At 42.4% G+C, this 16384-nt stretch overlaps 2 protein-coding genes across 8 annotated transcripts in view; both read left to right on the forward strand.

Moving 5' to 3' along the window:
* Nucleotides 1–6051, forward strand: part of csnk1g2b (casein kinase 1, gamma 2b) — a 32183-nt gene extending 26132 nt beyond the window's left edge. For 3 of the 6 annotated variants that reach the window (XM_046391113.1, XM_046391114.1, XM_046391115.1), the window contains exons 7-12: nt 1208–1292; nt 1388–1536; nt 1805–1888; nt 3188–3289; nt 4380–4486; nt 4883–6051. In XM_046391113.1, coding sequence (XP_046247069.1) covers nt 1208–1292; nt 1388–1536; nt 1805–1888; nt 3188–3289; nt 4380–4486; nt 4883–4937 — 582 coding nt within the window. In that variant the 3' untranslated portion in view covers nt 4938–6051. The remainder of the gene's footprint in view (nt 1–1207; nt 1293–1387; nt 1537–1804; nt 1889–3187; nt 3290–4379; nt 4487–4882) is intronic. The other 3 variants (XM_046391116.1, XM_046391118.1, XM_046391117.1) reach the window with 3 other exon arrangements.
* A 129-nt stretch (nt 6052–6180) lies between these two features.
* On the forward strand, nt 6181–16031 carry mfsd12b (major facilitator superfamily domain containing 12b). 2 transcript variants are annotated; one of them, XM_046391110.1, is made up of 9 exons: nt 6181–8471; nt 9233–9443; nt 10934–11066; nt 11145–11330; nt 12038–12130; nt 12237–12329; nt 12466–12639; nt 13925–14019; nt 14631–16031. In XM_046391110.1, the coding sequence occupies exons 1-9, from the start codon at nt 8201–8203 to the stop codon at nt 14764–14766; spliced, it is 1392 nt and encodes a 463-aa protein (XP_046247066.1). In that variant the 5' UTR covers nt 6181–8200; the 3' UTR covers nt 14767–16031. The 2 variants fall into 2 exon arrangements, with proteins under 2 accessions (XP_046247066.1, XP_046247067.1); XM_046391111.1 differs by lacking the exon at nt 12038–12130.
* Nucleotides 16032–16384: the final 353 nt, after the last annotated feature.

The raw sequence follows: 16384 nt of genomic DNA on the forward strand, positions 1-16384 counted from the left end.
ATCAGATCTGTACAGTTGACTAGCAAAGTAAAAAGTCCCATGCAACGTCACACATGTTTTGCATTCGAACAGTTCCCTGACAAAGAGCTTAAAGCACTAAGAATCAGAAGCTTGTCGACAGGTTATAGCTGCACAGAGTTGCTGGGATTTTTGCAGGCGTTGATATCAAAGGTTTACATTGAATAGACCAGAAGACAAGACACCTCATCTGAACATTTGCTATGTGGGAGGAAGCTCGTGGTGGATGATTGTGAGGGATGTTTGAATGTGGAGGATGTTTGGTTGGCCAGGCCAGAACAAGTTCTCACCAACACACAACATGACCGTTTGCATTGAAATGCAGTACAGGAGTATAGTGACCAGTAGTGGGACTCATGATGTGTTGTACTCACGTCTGTATAACCGTGTAGAGTCATTTCTGGTGCTGTAGAGCAGCATCACTCAATTGCTGATGAGTAGAAGGTGTTTATCTGGTCTGATGAATCCCTGTGGATATTAAACAGTGGTAGATTGAGTGTGTTTCCTGAGCAACAAGAGAAAATATGTGAACCTTTCATGCATAGTTGAAAATGTACAGGCCAGAGGGTGAAATGCAACCATTTTGGATGCATTACACTGTTGTAAAGTGGTTCTGTTATTTATTATAGACTGCCACTCTGATGTCCAAGTATACCATAATATCAAAGATTATCTGTTCACTGGAATCATGTGTCCCCAAGGAGACTTTCCCCAAGACAATGCCCCCCGTCAAATGCACGAATCCTCCCGGGATGATTGGAGAAACATGAGGAGACATGATGGACATGAACTGACCCCACAGTCACCTGATATTAAGACCATTATGGTTGTTGTAATAAGTACTGATGTTTCTGAAGTGGGCTTTAAACCTTGTAACGCTGCAGTCCCTTTGAGTCACTTGTGGTTAAAGTAGTCCAGAACAGTGGTTTCTGTTTTTCCTCTGAATGGGTGCAAATCTTATCCGATTTTCACCAGCACAAGCCCTCAGTGATGTACGTATCTGTGTATAAGTGTGTGTGACTGAGCAATTCACAATGACCAACCAGAGCATTTGCATTTCTCTACAACTCAAGCGCTCAAAGTATAAGACATCTCGATATCATATCAATCGGATCGGTTTACACTGCCCACAGCTATGTATTCGCTCAGACTTGGAGTCTAATATGTATTCTTCTTGTCTCCATCCTAGGCTGACACTTTGAAGGAGCGGTATCAGAAAATTGGGGACACCAAACGAGCGACACCCATTGAAGTGCTTTGTGAAAGCTTCCCTGGTCAGTAGAGTCAACAGATGTCCTTTGTTTGCTGTGTTATTTAGTTTCTCCGTCATTCAGCCAGATTTCTAATTTAATGTTTTCGGCTGCTACAGAAGAGATGGCCACCTATCTGCGCTATGTGAGGAGGCTGGACTTCTTTGAGAAGCCTGATTATGACTACTTGAGGAAGCTCTTCACTGATCTGTTCGACAGGAACGGCTATGTCTTTGACTATGAATATGACTGGGTCGGCAAATCACTTGTAAGTGCCTCTTACTGAATCCCTCATCCTCCTCCTCCTCCTCCTCCTCCTCTCCCTCTGAAATCCTTTGATTGGACCATCTAGTTTCAGAGCTGTTATTGCTCTCACTCCAGTTTCTCACCAGATAATCACCCTTTGGTTTTGCAAACACTGTTGTGCAAAATTTCTTCCTTTGTTTGCGCTTTTTATTCATTTGCTATATTCAACACTGTAGTTTCTATAAATTGTCTTCATTTTGACAGTGTTCGTTTTCTTGTATTTCTTGCAGCCCACACCGATAGGCCCCATCCCCAGTGACACGCCCCTGCAGCCCAGCAGCAGAGACAAAGCACAACAGCAGACCAAAAACCAGGTGAGGTCATCAGCATTAAAACACAGCAAGCACTGATGTCATTCAGGTTCCTCTGTAAGGTTTCTCTTGTTGTATCCAGCTGTGATCAGCTTCCAGGAGAAAATAGCTGCTGTTCAGTTCCACTTCTCTTGCATTCAGTGGCAGAGGTGTCGTATTTTCCTCAATATTTGTCAGACAATAAAACTTTTCCAAAAACTGATGCCTTAGTCATAAATTGATCGACGTGCTCGATCATGAGGCAGGCTGTCCAGCTCCAGCTGTGAGACAAAGCACTGTTTTTGGCTTCAGATTATTATTCACACCTTGCCACTCTAAGCTTCAGTCATTGCATGCATGAGTTGAAAATGCAAATTGCATTGTTCATACCAGTAATGACAAGCTCTGTGCTTAGTGTGTGACAAAGTGTGTTTTTTTTTTTTATTGTTTTTTTTTTATTGGCATGCGATCCGAGCCTTGTTTTCTTTGTTTGGTGTAGAAGGTGGGTAATAATTCAAGACTTTTAGTAGAAAATGCCCATGAAATCCTTATGAGAGACATAAATCATATTGTTGTACTTGACAAGTCTGACTCATTGTTTCCCTTAAAACCATAGAGGGAGTGCATTAGATTTTATGATTGACTTATTGCAGTGGACTCTAGCCTCTTTTTACTGCTCTCCAGTTAACATGATTGGCTTGATAACAGCTTGCTCCCTTTTGAAGTTCCTGTACTGTGGTTGATGCCTGTGACTGTAAAAGCTTTTAAGATCCTGGTTAAAACAGTCAGCCGCAATAAAGGAAAACATGTGGTCTCTCTCTCTGTATTTACAAGTTATGGTTGTTGGTGATAAACTTTTAGGTCTACAAATGAAGGTGCGATGTTTAAATAACAAAACATGTACTCTGAACTCGAACCTCCAGTTGAAGTCTGAATAACGCTGTCACCCAAAGGCACAGTCACGTAGAGTATAGTTTGTGTCGTATTGAATATGTAGCGCTAGTTGAGGTTATCAAGGCTGTTTTCTTTTACTCTTGCATGACATTATTAGTGTGTGGATCTATGCTTTGCATAAATTTTTGCTTCCCTCTACTCCTCTATTAACATAGTTTGTCTTAACAAGCCTGCTTCTGCTTGGGAGATGTCTTCTATAATTTTTTTGTTTTTGTTTCTTTTCTTTTTTTTTTTGTCATTCACTCCCCTTCCTCTATGTCCCTCCACCCCTCCACCCTCACCCCCCCCCTCACATTGCCTCACCCCACCCCACCTCCCCCCACTACTTCACGACCACCTGCCTCAACCCTTTTTGCTCTTTGCGTCAAGTCGCCTGAGCCCAAAGGAAGCGAGTCTCAGCCCACTCCAGTGACCAATAAGGAGACTCTGGGGTCGCACCTCACAGCTGAGCGGCTGGGGGGCTCTGTTCAGGTACTGCTGCTGCTGCTGCTGCCGCTTCTGCTGCTGCTCTGATGGCTAATGCATGAAGCCACGTAGTTTTGTATGTGTCTGATCCCCCTCTCACCCTGACCCCACACCCGCTGCCCGTCTCGATTCTCTGTGTGTGTCTGCATCAGACTGTTTGAATCTGAATCCCTGTGTGCCAGTGCTTTGCCTGTTCTGTTTCCTCTCACTGCTTCAGTCGCCACGTCTGCTGTAGGCTGCCCACAGGAAGGGCCATGCAAAGAGGACATCCAGCAGCAACTGCCATTCAAGGCTGATGAAATGAAGATTCTTAAATTGTTGGAAAAACATTGAGAAAATAGAGTTCAAAAACAGCGCAGTAGATTTTTGTGTTTTACTTTCCTCATCAGTAAAAATACAGCAGAGAACTCAGAATTATTAATTTTTATTTTTTTGCTGTATTCCAAAAAAGGCCAGCTGTGTATCATTTGAAATCAGAGGCCTCCGTAATAAATGTAGCGCATATGTGCCACCTAGTGTTGGCTAGTAGAACTGCAGCTTTTAAAGGATAAGTTCACATTTTTTCCATCTGTCTTAAAACAGTATTCGCATTTCCATATGAATCAGATCTTTTTTCTGATATAATTCCTCCTGCTCCAGTAAAAGTTTTCTGTCTGTTCAAAAATATATTCCATAGTTTATGTGAAGCAGATGTGAATTAAATTAAATTTGTATTTTGTATTTACTTAGATCTTTTTGGTATGACTTTGGAACCTATGTTTGAACAGATGAAGGACTTATTCTTCCTCTCTATCATTGGCAGTGCATTAGAAAAGGACCTCTTAGTGGCCGGTATGAACAGATGACCTCATTTCAGTGTCCATATGGGCACCTGATTTTGTTTTAAGACAGACAAGTAAAAAATGCAGATCTATCCTTTTAAGGAGCATTTCAGGCTATGTGCTGAACTGCTCTTCTTATCTGGGAGTGCAGATAAATATAAGTAATTTTTATATGAATATTCATCTCCACCATGCAGTCAATGGCTCCATGTGTATATGTGTGTGTGAGCAGTCTGGTGTTCTTTTTCCCCTTTTTTTTTTTTGAATTTGTGCAGGTGATGAGCTCAACGAATGGCGAGCTGAACACTGATGATCCCACAGCCGGACACTCAAACGCTCCCATCACCGCTCCCACCGAGGTTGAGGTGGCTGACGAAACCAAGTACGAAAGAGAGTTTAACCATCTCTCACATGCAGTCTGTGTTGTGCACATGCACATGCATACCTGTAGACAGTGATTAGAAACCTGCTAAGTTGTGTACACGTCATACAGGACAAATCTCATTGGGGAAAACAGTTTTCTCTAGTGAGCCTCTGCAATTACAGAAACCAGATTTCTTATAATCACCTTAGTGGAAAAAGTCTGCAAATGCCCTGAATGTGTTACACATCACTCTTTGCAAATAAAGCCAAAACCAGATCCAAACTTTGAATGAGCTGGTGAACCCTAACCTGAAGAAGCCCCATGCCCGGCACTGTGTTGACGCACCGACGTCTCAGTGATGCAGATGTGTGTCTTGAATGTCCTAAATGTAAGTGTCCCTCTGTTTTCCTGCAGGTGCTGTTGTTTCTTCAAAAGGAGAAAGAGGAAAGCCCTCCAGAGGCACAAGTGAAAGAAGAGAATGGAGAGAACTTGAAACATTGTGGTCACTGTCAAGTTTTAAATGGAAGCAACTACACAGACTCTCCCCCCCTGTCCCCTTATCTCTTTCCAGCTCCCCCCCCTCACCTCTTTATCCCTCTCACCTTATTTCCACTGTCACTCTGTACCTCCCCTCTTCGCGCGCTCTCTTTCTCATTCTCAGTGCTCCCCAGCTACTGGCGAGTTGAAGGAATGTTGCAGTCCTACTGACTCCACAACAGACTCTTGATTCCTTTATCGACGAAAAATAAATGTACCTACATTACAACGGGGGGCTTGAGAAAAAGTTGAAAAAAAAAAACAAAGAAAAAAACAAAAAAAAAAAGCTGTAACAATGAAACTCGAATACTATGGCGTGAATATGAAAAAACACTGTTTGAAACAGTTGATGTATTTGAAATTCCATAAAGATCAGCTGTTGATCAAGCAGAACCATTCGAGTGGTTCGAACGAAAGAAATCTGCTCATTAGGAAATGTTTTTTCTTTCTTCCTTTGGTGTGTGTTTTGGGATCAAGGTAAAGAGGAAAAGGTGAACTATGCTGATGTTAAATCTAAGAGACACAGGAAGCATTTCATCTATAAAACAGAATTTGGAGGATTTTTATGTTGTTGTTTTTTTTTCTTTCTTTTTTTTTGTAATTTAATCCTCAGTTTTTGAAGTCAAATCCCTGCATTGAAAACTTATTTTTATGTTGTAGTGTTCTGGAGTTCAATTCTTTTCCTCACTCTGGTTCTCTTTTTGTCTGTCAATGTGGACTTTGTAGCACAGTCACTGGCCTCAGGTACTGTGGAAGATTGAGAGAAACAGATATTAAGCTCTGTTATTATTATTGCACTTTTGGAAAAAAAAAAAGAAACAATTACAGTGGAAAACTTTAGGTTTGAAATTAACAAGTAAGAAAACAACTTAATAAAGACTGATCTAGGACGAGTCCTTCACGACGCTTATATCTGAGTTACGGCCGAAAAATGTTGTCTTTACATGAAAAAAAAGATATGTCTTTCGATTTTTATTTCTTACATCAAAATAATTTACCAGGAAATCATAGTTTGTGCCTTTCTAAGTAAAATGTTTAAAGCTCAAGCGAGTGTCCCGCAATGACATTTTATCTAATCTGTCCCAAATGCTCACTGGATTAGTGTGTGTGTGTGTGTGTGTGTGTGTGTGTCTGTCTGTCTGTCTGTCTGTGAGTGTGTGTGTGTGTGTGTGTTTTGAGTGTTGTAAAGTAAATGTGTTTAATGACTGTGTGTGCACATCTCATGCTCTCACTTGCAAGCAGTACACACCCCTTCCCCTCATCCTCTGCTGTGACAATCAACACATCTGTACAGAGGTTGTTTGGTTTGGAGAGAGGTCGGACTGTGTGTGTGTGTGTGTGTGTGTGCGCGCGTGTGCGTGTGACAGCAGACAGCAGCCCAAATCTGTCTGAACCGTTGTTTCATTTTGTCACAAGGTCACAGACAGACATGCAGCTCACTGAAGTTTACTTGTTTGAAAGGTACATCGCGTCTCTGAAATTAATGTGCTGCCTGTCCTGAGCCCGGGAAGAAAGGAGGCTTTCCAAATTCAGAGAGCACTGGATCAGGGAAAAAACAGTTGCCCTTTTTTGGAGATCTTTGCTGCTGACAACATTTAGAGTTTCATGTTAGGATTCAACTAAATTTCATTTACTGTTAAAATGCTTTCTATTTTTTGGATTAATCAATTAATCATTTGAACTGTAAACCATCAAAACTGATACAAAAAAGACCATGTATTATCCTGTCTTATATTTTCTTGATGTAAGACCAAGAAAAATGGTTGCTTCTCACATTTGGAAACCTGAAATCATTCATATGTTTGGCATTATTGCTTAAAGATTGGCTTACGTGATTAGCAAAATAGTTGAGGATTAATATTGTTTCATTTGACTGATTGATTAATCGCCTGAAAGTTGCAGCTCCAGCTTCATGTATCTCTTTGATCATTTATTTCATGTGTGTTGTCTTTGTTTCCCGGCTGACGTAAAATCTGTCTGTTGGTGTTCAGGGTTGTTTCAGATGCCCCTGAAGTTTCTGTGTCACCAGAGATCGGGTTATTTTAAGGAGTACTTGAGCCATATTCATATTGCTTTGACATAAAGTTGGAGACACGTTTGAAAATAATGGTGAAAATTGAAGCAATAGGGACCAAGACATCCTGGGTCACTTTCCAAAAACACTAAATCTTAAATTTCCCATAAAGCAAATGGACAGTGTGCTTCCTAAATGCTCTTTCCTTTAAACCCCACATGCCTATTTTGTAAAAACAGAGTCACACACAAAGTATTCTGCTGTTGGTGGCTGAACTGAACGTCGTATGTTAAAATCACATGATTTTAGCTTCATCGTTGTGATTCATTCAGGTTTAACTTTAGATCTTAGATTGCACAAAAGTGACTGAGCAGTAGGTCACCGCTGTGTGATGCCAGTGATGACCATGAAGCCACCACGACGCACATGCATGTGTCATGAAATGGCAGTTTGGGTTGTTTTCCACTTGGACGTTTACAAAAGGCAGTATTTTAACTGTATAAATGCAGACTAGTCGGTTGAAAAATCGCAAAAAAAGGTTCAGATTTGATTCTCAAGGGTCTCAGAGTTTATTACATGTCTACAGACCTGATTGATGATGAAGGAGGAGAGACGAATGGCTCGAGCGTGTTGGCGGCCTACGAGCCTGATTTAAACTGAAGTGGGTTCAGCGCGTGAATCATTCGCCGTGTGTGTGTGTGTGTGTGTGTGCGTGTGCGTGTGTTGGGGGGGAAAGAGGAAATGACTGCGTTTGGTAACTCACGAGTTTTCAAAGCCACTTAGACTCCACCGGAGGCGTGTGCTCTGCAGCCGAGCTGCATGGTGTCTGTGAAGATAAACCAGAAGATGTGAGGATGTCACCGGGCGCACCAGCTTCCTTTTACGCGCCGATCCGGAGTGCCAGTGACTGATCAGAAAAGCTTTTGTTGGAAAACCGAATTATTCTGCTGAAAGCTAAACCGGTTCAGCTGACCAGCGTGGGGGACTTGGCGTAATCCACTACTTTGCGTTCATTATCTATGACTTATTAATGGGGCGGGGGGATGCTTTGACCAAGGTTGAACTGTGTTTCTGCTCAGCGTCTGTTAGTGTAACTATTTGCATTGTGTATTTGTACATATGACAACGACAGATCTCTGATTGTGAATAAAGGAAGTTTTATCACAGGAGTCGAGTCCATCATGGAGCAGTTTGTGCCCGCTGGTCGCTCTTTATCAGTCTGCAGGCGCCTGTGTTACGCTGTGGGACATTTTCTAAACGACCTGTGCGCCTCGATGTGGTTCACCTACCTGCTGGTCTTCCTGCACTCCGTGCTCGGCTTCGAGAGCACCTACGCAGGTGAGATGCTGCTGATTGGTCAAATAGCGGACGGCGTGTGTACGCCTCTGGTTGGATATGAATCCGACAGGACAGCTGGCGTCTGCGGCAAGAGAAAAACCTGGCATCTACTGGGTGAGTTTGAGTGTGTGTGTTTATAAACTGCTTATCCTAATGGGTCCTGTCAAAGTGGAAGATAAACTATATAAAAGTATTGGGACACCCGACCATTACCCTTTGCAGGAGAAACAACTTCCACTTTTCTGGGAGGGCTTTCCACGAGATTATGGAGGGGTTTTGCCCATTCATGCAGTAGAGCATTTGTGAGGTCAGACACTGATGTTGGACCAACAGGCCTGCCTCACAATCTCTGTTCCAGTTCATCCCAAGAGTTTTGGATGGGGTTGAGGTCAGGACTCAAGTTCTTCCACACCAAACTCATCCAACCATGTCTTTATGGAGCTTTGCTTTGTGCACTGGGGCACAGTCATGCTGGAATAGAAAAGGGCCTTCAGCAAACTGTTGTTGGAAGCATAGCATTGTCCAAAATGTGTTGGTATGCTGAAGCATTATGAAGTAAGGGGCTGAGCCCAATCCCTGAAGAACAGCCCCATAAAGAGGTCTGTCTGGATACTTTTGTCTATGTAGTGTATGTGTGATCGGATTATTACTGATGCATTCATGTGGAAGCAGCATTTAATGAAGTCATATTTTTACTTCTTAGCACAGCCCACATTTATACCTGAAATTGTACTTAGGGAGCCAGCTGTTGTTCTGATGGTAGGGACTGTAAACATTATATTTTGGTTTATTTAGTCCTTTTGTTAACAGAACAGCCTAAAAAACACTCAAAAGCCTACCAGAAAGCTGACATCAGTTCCTTCTCTGCCTTCCAGGAACTGTGTGTGTTATCATCTCTTTTCCCTTCATATTCAACCCCTGCCTGGCCTGTAACAGCAACACTCCTACGTGGGCTCAGCTCGTTTACTTCTCCCCCTTCATCATCGTCTTCCAGTTTGGCTGGGCGGCCACTCAGATCTCACACCTGTCCCTCATCCCCGAGCTGGTGTCCAGTGAGAGCGACAAGGTGGAGCTCACTGCGTACAGGTGAGGTGACGCCACCGCAGACCATCCGGACCGAACGACCTCCTCAGCCACACAGCCAAGAAGCACATTTCCCAAGATGTCTAACTGTTCCTATAACAGAGTTTGTCATGTGATGACCACATTGCGGCAATATTTTAAAACCAATATAGATTCAACAGGATTTAATTTGAACGTAATGCTATTCAACTGACTTAAACAGTAAGGTTATCATCTATGGACACACAAGATAAAAATGATGTGGTAACTTCTCAAAGCAGAGAAGCAGGGACTACAGAGTGTTTTTTTCCTTGAAAAAATGACAAGCTATTCATTATCAAAAAAAGCTGCAGATTAATTTTCTTTTGATTAATGGATTCATTGTTTGAGCTGCAGTCACGTTTGCTGGTGTCAGGGCCCAGTCAGATTTCCATTATTCACAGCTTTAGGATGTGTTTCAAAATGAAATCATCACTACAAGAAGCCTCTGAGCTGAGATTTGTGCACTGAGGTTACATTTCTAATCTATTTTAGAACGAATTATTCCCTTACAGTAGATCTCTAACTCTTCCACTGTTTAAACAGCACTGTTAAAACCATCTTTTGCGACCATATTTGTAAGGAAGTCCCTGCAGTTCCTACACAGGTGGAAACTCAGAGTAGGTGAGGATCAGGCAACAGTACTGTGGTCAGCAAAAATCCCCCTTTGTCTAAGGCATCACATGAGATCGTAGCTTTCAGCCTGGAATATCTTACTTCAAATCTGAAAGCATGAGCGATGGGGTCAGTTCCTCCATTGTTTATCTTCTCTTTATCCATCCAGTTTAATTCCCAGTCTCTCCTTTTTCTAACACTGGTCTCATTACCATCTTCAAAAAGTTGTTTTTCAGACAGTTTTTTCTTCCTCTTCCTCTCCCACTGACCGAGCTGTGAGAGCAGAACTGATGAAACCAGTTGCAACATAAGATTTATGTCATAAGTGATTATTTTTGCCAGTGGGAAAAAAAAAACAATGAGACAGAAACAGCAGCTGAGTTCTTAGTGAAAAGAAAGGAGAAGTAACTATGACATTTCATCATGTTGTCCAGAGCAACTCAAATACATTCATAAGTAATGAAGCAAAGACAAACCGGGTACAGTGGTCCCAGTCTGGGCCCTTCTGTGTGCAGTTTGCATGTTCTCCCTGTGCCTGAGTGGGTTTTCTCCGGCTTCCTTCCACAATCCCAAAAACATGCACATTAGGTTAATTGGCTACTCTAAATTGCCCCTAGGTGTGAGAGTGTGTGCATGTGTGGTTGTCTGTCTTTGTGAGTTGGCCCTGCGATTGACTGGCGACCAGTCCAGGGTGAACCCCACCTCTCACCCGTAGTCAGCTGTGATAGGCTCCAGGCCCCCCTGCCACCCTGATGGATAAGCGGTATAGAAAATGGATGGATGGATGGATGGACAGACAAGCTGCCTTTTAGTCTTCTGTCTCTGTCAGAATGTGTCAATTATATTCCTCCTTTGTTAAGGTACGCCTTCACTGTGGTGGCCAACATCACAGTGTACACCGTGGCCTGGCTGCTCTTTCACTTTCAGTCTCGGCACAGCATGGACCCGTCCATCACAGACAGCCTGGGGCCGGTGGACATCCCTCTGTTCCGGGTAAGAAGAGGGGTGTCGGAGAGATTTATGCACTCCTGCAAAATCAGTCATTTTCAGCCGAGCTCTGTCTGCCCTTAGACGCTGGCCCTCATCGTGCTGGGCACTGGCGCTTTATTCTCCTTGATCTTCCACGTCGGAACAAAAGAGGACGCGTCAGGCCCAGCGAGGGACGATCGGCTGATCACGGCTTCCCCTTCACAGGAAGCTTTGCCTCGTCCAGTGTTTCAGTGGAAGCAGTGGCTGAAGGAGCCCTCCTTCTACCAGGTGCTTCCCACAGTCTGTGCTGCGTGACTTTGTCCTTTTCCTCACAGGGAATGACACTGTAACTCCGCATAAGGTTTGCACTGAAGTTGAACCACGTTAAGTGAAAACCGTTACGTGTTTTATATATTTTAATATGCTTTTCCTGTTCCATTCACTGTGGTGTGAAAATCCATCAGAGCAGAGTAGAAACCTGTTTTGGTTGGTTAGTTTTTGTCAAACTTTAGCATCAGCGTTATGAGGTATTGGAAGTCTGTCTGTGTGTTGTAGAAATGTTTTTAATGACATATCATTATCAAAACTAATGCAAACTGTGACTGTGATCAGGGCTGACTGATAACATTAACATGTTTTAGGTACTGACTAAAGTGAGTTCAAAGCATCAACTGCAGTAGAAAGAGCTTCCACTGAATGCCTGATTTACTGAACTAGAAAGAAACAACAAAGCAAAACAAACAGATGCCGTTCAGACACAGTTGAAGCAAGTTATAGGAGTGTGTTAATACTTTTTCATAATGCATGTAAATAATTTGATGCCAATGGCTGCCTAAAGCGCTGCGATAAAACACATCCACATATCTAAAGCTGTGTGGCGTGCATTCAAAGCGGTCAACATCAAGCGCGCACTGCATTGTTTGTTTATTTTCTACAACCTGCAAGAACTCACAATCAGTCCTGTAAATCTTGTTTCCTGTTTGATTTCGTAACAGATGGCTTTCCTGTACATGTGCACAAGGCTAATAGTCAACTTATCGCAGACCTACATTTCGTTTTACCTCATCAGCTCACTGCTGTTGCCAAAGGTGAGGCCACACAGTGTGTACTCACTGTGACTTGTCTGACTTGACGTCTGTTTGCGAAATGTTTGTGTTGAAATTAAAATGCTAATTTCCCCTCCTCTCTCCTCAGAACTTCATTGCCACCATACCTCTGGTGATGTATGTCAGTGGCTTTGTGTGCTCTCTGGCCATGAAACCACTCAGCAAGCTCATAGGAATCAGTGTGAGTCTCAACCTCATGAGAGACATACAGTTTTAGAAATGCCATCATCACATTGGCAGCCAGAGTTCCTTGTGTTATGCGTTCATGATTTCATTGCAAAGTTACGTTGAAATGAAACGCATTTGTCCGTTTTCAGATCACCTATCTGATCGGCCTGTTTCTGGTGTTTGGCTTCGCCGCCTGGGTGCTTGCGGACAAGCACATGGGAGCTGAGAGCGTCTATGGAGCAGCCGTGCTGCTGGGAACCGGTTCAGCTACGATCCTGGTCATGTCTCTGTCCATGACAGCAACACTCATCGGGGAGCAGACGGTAGGTGGAGAGGAGCTAATCTACATCATATTACAGCTTTGTCAGAGAGTTGCTCCATGGAGAAATTAAAAGGATTTCCATCCATTTTCTATACCACTTATCCATCAGGGACAAGACAGACAACCACACACTCTCACACTCACACCTAGAGGCAATGTAGAGTAGCCAGTTAACCTAATGTGCATGTTTTTGGTATTGTGGGAGGAAGCCGGAGTACCCGGAGAAAACCCACACAGGCACAGGGAGAACATGTAAACTCCACATAGAAGGGCCCAGACCGGGATTCGAACCTGGAACCCTCTTGCTATGAGGCAACGGTGCTAACCACTGCACCACCGTGCCACTCTATTAAAAGGATTTGTTATCACCAAATCCCATGAAAAATCCTGTATCTCATTCCTCTCTGCCATAGAGAGCTCCAGGGTTGTCTAATCCAATTAAATCATAAAACTGAGCCACACTGTTGCACTGGATGACTTCGTCCTTCATTGTGACAAATATGTGTATTGTGCACATGTGCATTTTGAGTCGACGCCACAGACACCTTCTTGCTGCTGTAAGTAAACACACTAGAGGGCCAGAATGTGTATTAATCTGTGGCTTAAAATAGTGCCCGTAAAAAATGTTTATTCCTGTTTGAGTAATATTTACTTACAGCTTCAGTGTTCAGCTGTAATACAAAATAAACTGTAAATCTGTGAGCTGTTTTTGAACAGCTTTTATCTTCAGTGACTGGGAGCCGTTGTCGAGCCTCGTTGTTGTCGGCCTTTCCGTGGGATCTGTCAACAGCAAGAAAAATATAAAATAACGTCAGCATGTCCCGATCAACGTTCAAGGCAAATGATGGTGGAAACAAACAGCAACCTTTTTGTTTCAAATGTCACATCAGAATCAGTCATCCTGTCACAGGAGACTTTACTGAAGATCTACAGCTTGATAAATGCATTAATGCATGTTGTAGTCCTGAGATTAATAAACCAGTCAGTTTGTTGTCGTGCCACCCGATCACAGTCACGTTGGAGGACGCTTTGGGAAAGCTCTCGGCTGTGAAATCAAAGGGGAGGGTTTTGTATGGAAAGCGTGTTTTGCTGCTGTCACATCTCCTCTCATGTCTGCCTTTCTTCACTCACACTGTCTGCGAAGAGATGAATGAGGATACCGGATCAACGCTGGCAGGGAGTCTGTCGTGTGTCTCATTGTGTTGGCGCGGCAGATTTTAGATTTCATTCCTTTGTGCTGTGCTGCAGTGACTGGAAGGATCTGTGATCTCTGTCTTGTTTGGCAGCAAAGTGGAGCTTTTGTTTATGGATCGATGAGCTTCACGGACAAAGTGGCCAACGGCTTGGGGGTCATCCTCATCCAGAGCATCCGACCATGCAGGTGAGTCTATTTGTGACTGACGCTTTTTCACAGTTTTTCACATGTTGGAATTTCCCACAGACAGAGAAGTGAAAACAGATTGTGTTTTTTGGTTGATCTGAGCTTTCTTTCTTGTCATCAAATCCCTCAAACAAATCGACAATTAGCTGATCCTGAACAAGTATTGCCTGCAAAGTCTAACATAGTTTAAGCCCCTGTGGCACAGACCTCCACTGTTCAAGCATCTAAACCTCATCAGTCATTGTTCTGGATGATTGTGTTCCTTCTTTATGATGAACGTGGGCATTGAAGTTTATTTATTAATTACACATATGCCATCCTGCTGCCTGAAACACTCACGAGAGCTCTAAATGTGTATTAATCCACAGCTGAAAATAGTCCCTGTCACAAATGTACCATTTACTCCTGTTTTTGCTGTTGGCACCCAACAGAAAGATGGATTATGAATTGCTAAAATGAATTACTTGAAGAGATTTTTGTTTCTTCAAGATGTGAGAAGATTCTTTACACACAGCTGACCTTTCACTCCTCAGAGACGACAACGTTTGCTGCTTTTTTTGTCACAGTCTAACAAAAGCTCTTCCACTCTTCTTTTCTTTCCTCTTGAGCAGCACAGAGGCCTGCTGCCCGGCGTGTGTTTGGTTTTATCGTGACGTCATGGTGACCGTAACCGGGGGCGTGGCTGTGGCTGCGTTGCTTTGCCTGTTCACAACTGTGATCTGGCCAATCAGGATACGGACAAGTTAAAAGGTTCAAAATCTACGCATCGCTCATTGGTGGTCATCGGGTCATACATGTGTGCACACGCACAGAAATCAACCACTCACCTCTGATTTAATAACCTGAAGTGTTATGTAACAGAATCAATTTTTGTTTTTCTTTTTGTTAAAATCCACAGTTACTATTTCAGCTCAATACAGAGCCCACATGTGTTTAAACTCCTCTAGGGTCATGCCTTCACTCGCTAATCTTTCAAAATATTTACATAATTTGCAAAAAATATTTTTGCTGAGGGAAATACTGCAGGAGATGAAGCCATGCTACCACCTATTGTATGAATTTGTAACTGCACTTCTTTCCTGGATTGGTTTGTAGGCTTTTAAAACTGATATTAAAAGCTAGACAAAGATCTTTAAATGGACTTGGATGTCAAGAATGGATATAAAAGGTGAAATCACAGTCATGTAAATGCATAAATGCAATACAAATGCAAACAAAATACAAAATATTTCTCTATATAGACAAAAGTATTGGGACATGCTTTGGGGACTTCTTTATTACTGAATTCAGGTGCGGTATGAGACTGTTTTTCTCGGGCTTGGCCTCTTACTTCCAGTGAAGGGAAATCTTAATGCTTCCAACTTTGTGGCAGTTTGGGGAAGAACCTTTTCTATTTCAACACGACTCCATACATGCAGACGTAATTGGATGAGTTTGGTGTGGAAGAACTTGACTGGCCCACACAGAGTCCTGACCTCAACCCCATCCAACACCTTTGGGATGAACTGGAACAGAGATTGTGAGCCAGACCTTTTGGTCCAACATCAGTGTCTGACCTCACAAACACTCTGCTGCATGAACGGGCAGAAATTCCCACAGAGAGAGAGACTGAGAGAGACGAGACTCATGACAGCTAGCATCTGAATGATTATTATTATTTGCACCACTTTGTTTGATACTGTGGAGAAAGTTTACCAAGTTACCAAACACCGGTTGGTTAGAAGAGTTAAATCTGAAAATGATCTGTTCTGACTGACAGACTGACACAGGAAGAAATCAGATTTTTGTTTGATTATTGTATTAATTCATTTATAATGTTGCTTTTACAATTTAACATAATTTAATAATGTCAGCACACGTTTTTATATTTGTTCTTTATTTTGTCTGTGTGATATGTTTGTCGTTGTTTTATGTCTTATGAAAGCTTCACGTTTGAATTTGTAATTGTTTCATAATGTCTCAGCAAATTTACATTATGTCAGAATTAAGAATAAAAGAAACAAATGATCATTGCTGCAAGACGCGTTTGTGTTCTGTTCACTCTTAAGCTTTAATTTGTCACCATCTCTTTCTTATGGATTTCAATCAATCTGAAATTTCAAAATAAAAACAAACTAACAGAGGATTGTGAGGAAAAAAAATAAAATAAAATAAACCTTTTTTCCTCTAAATGTCTAACTTGGTTGAGAAACGCGTTGAAAAATAAGATTTTCATTTATTAATTATTTTGTGATCATTTAATTATAAATTTATTACCAAAACTACTGTATATGTCTGACAGTTTCTGTGTCTCGTGGGGCTGCTGTATACCGCAGAAAACACGACCTCTGGCGGTGACAGTCGGCAGTGCAGCGGTCTCGCGTCC

Source organism: Scatophagus argus, chromosome 6 (genome assembly GCF_020382885.2).
Source record: "Scatophagus argus isolate fScaArg1 chromosome 6, fScaArg1.pri, whole genome shotgun sequence".
NCBI lineage: Eukaryota > Metazoa > Chordata > Actinopteri > Scatophagidae > Scatophagus > Scatophagus argus.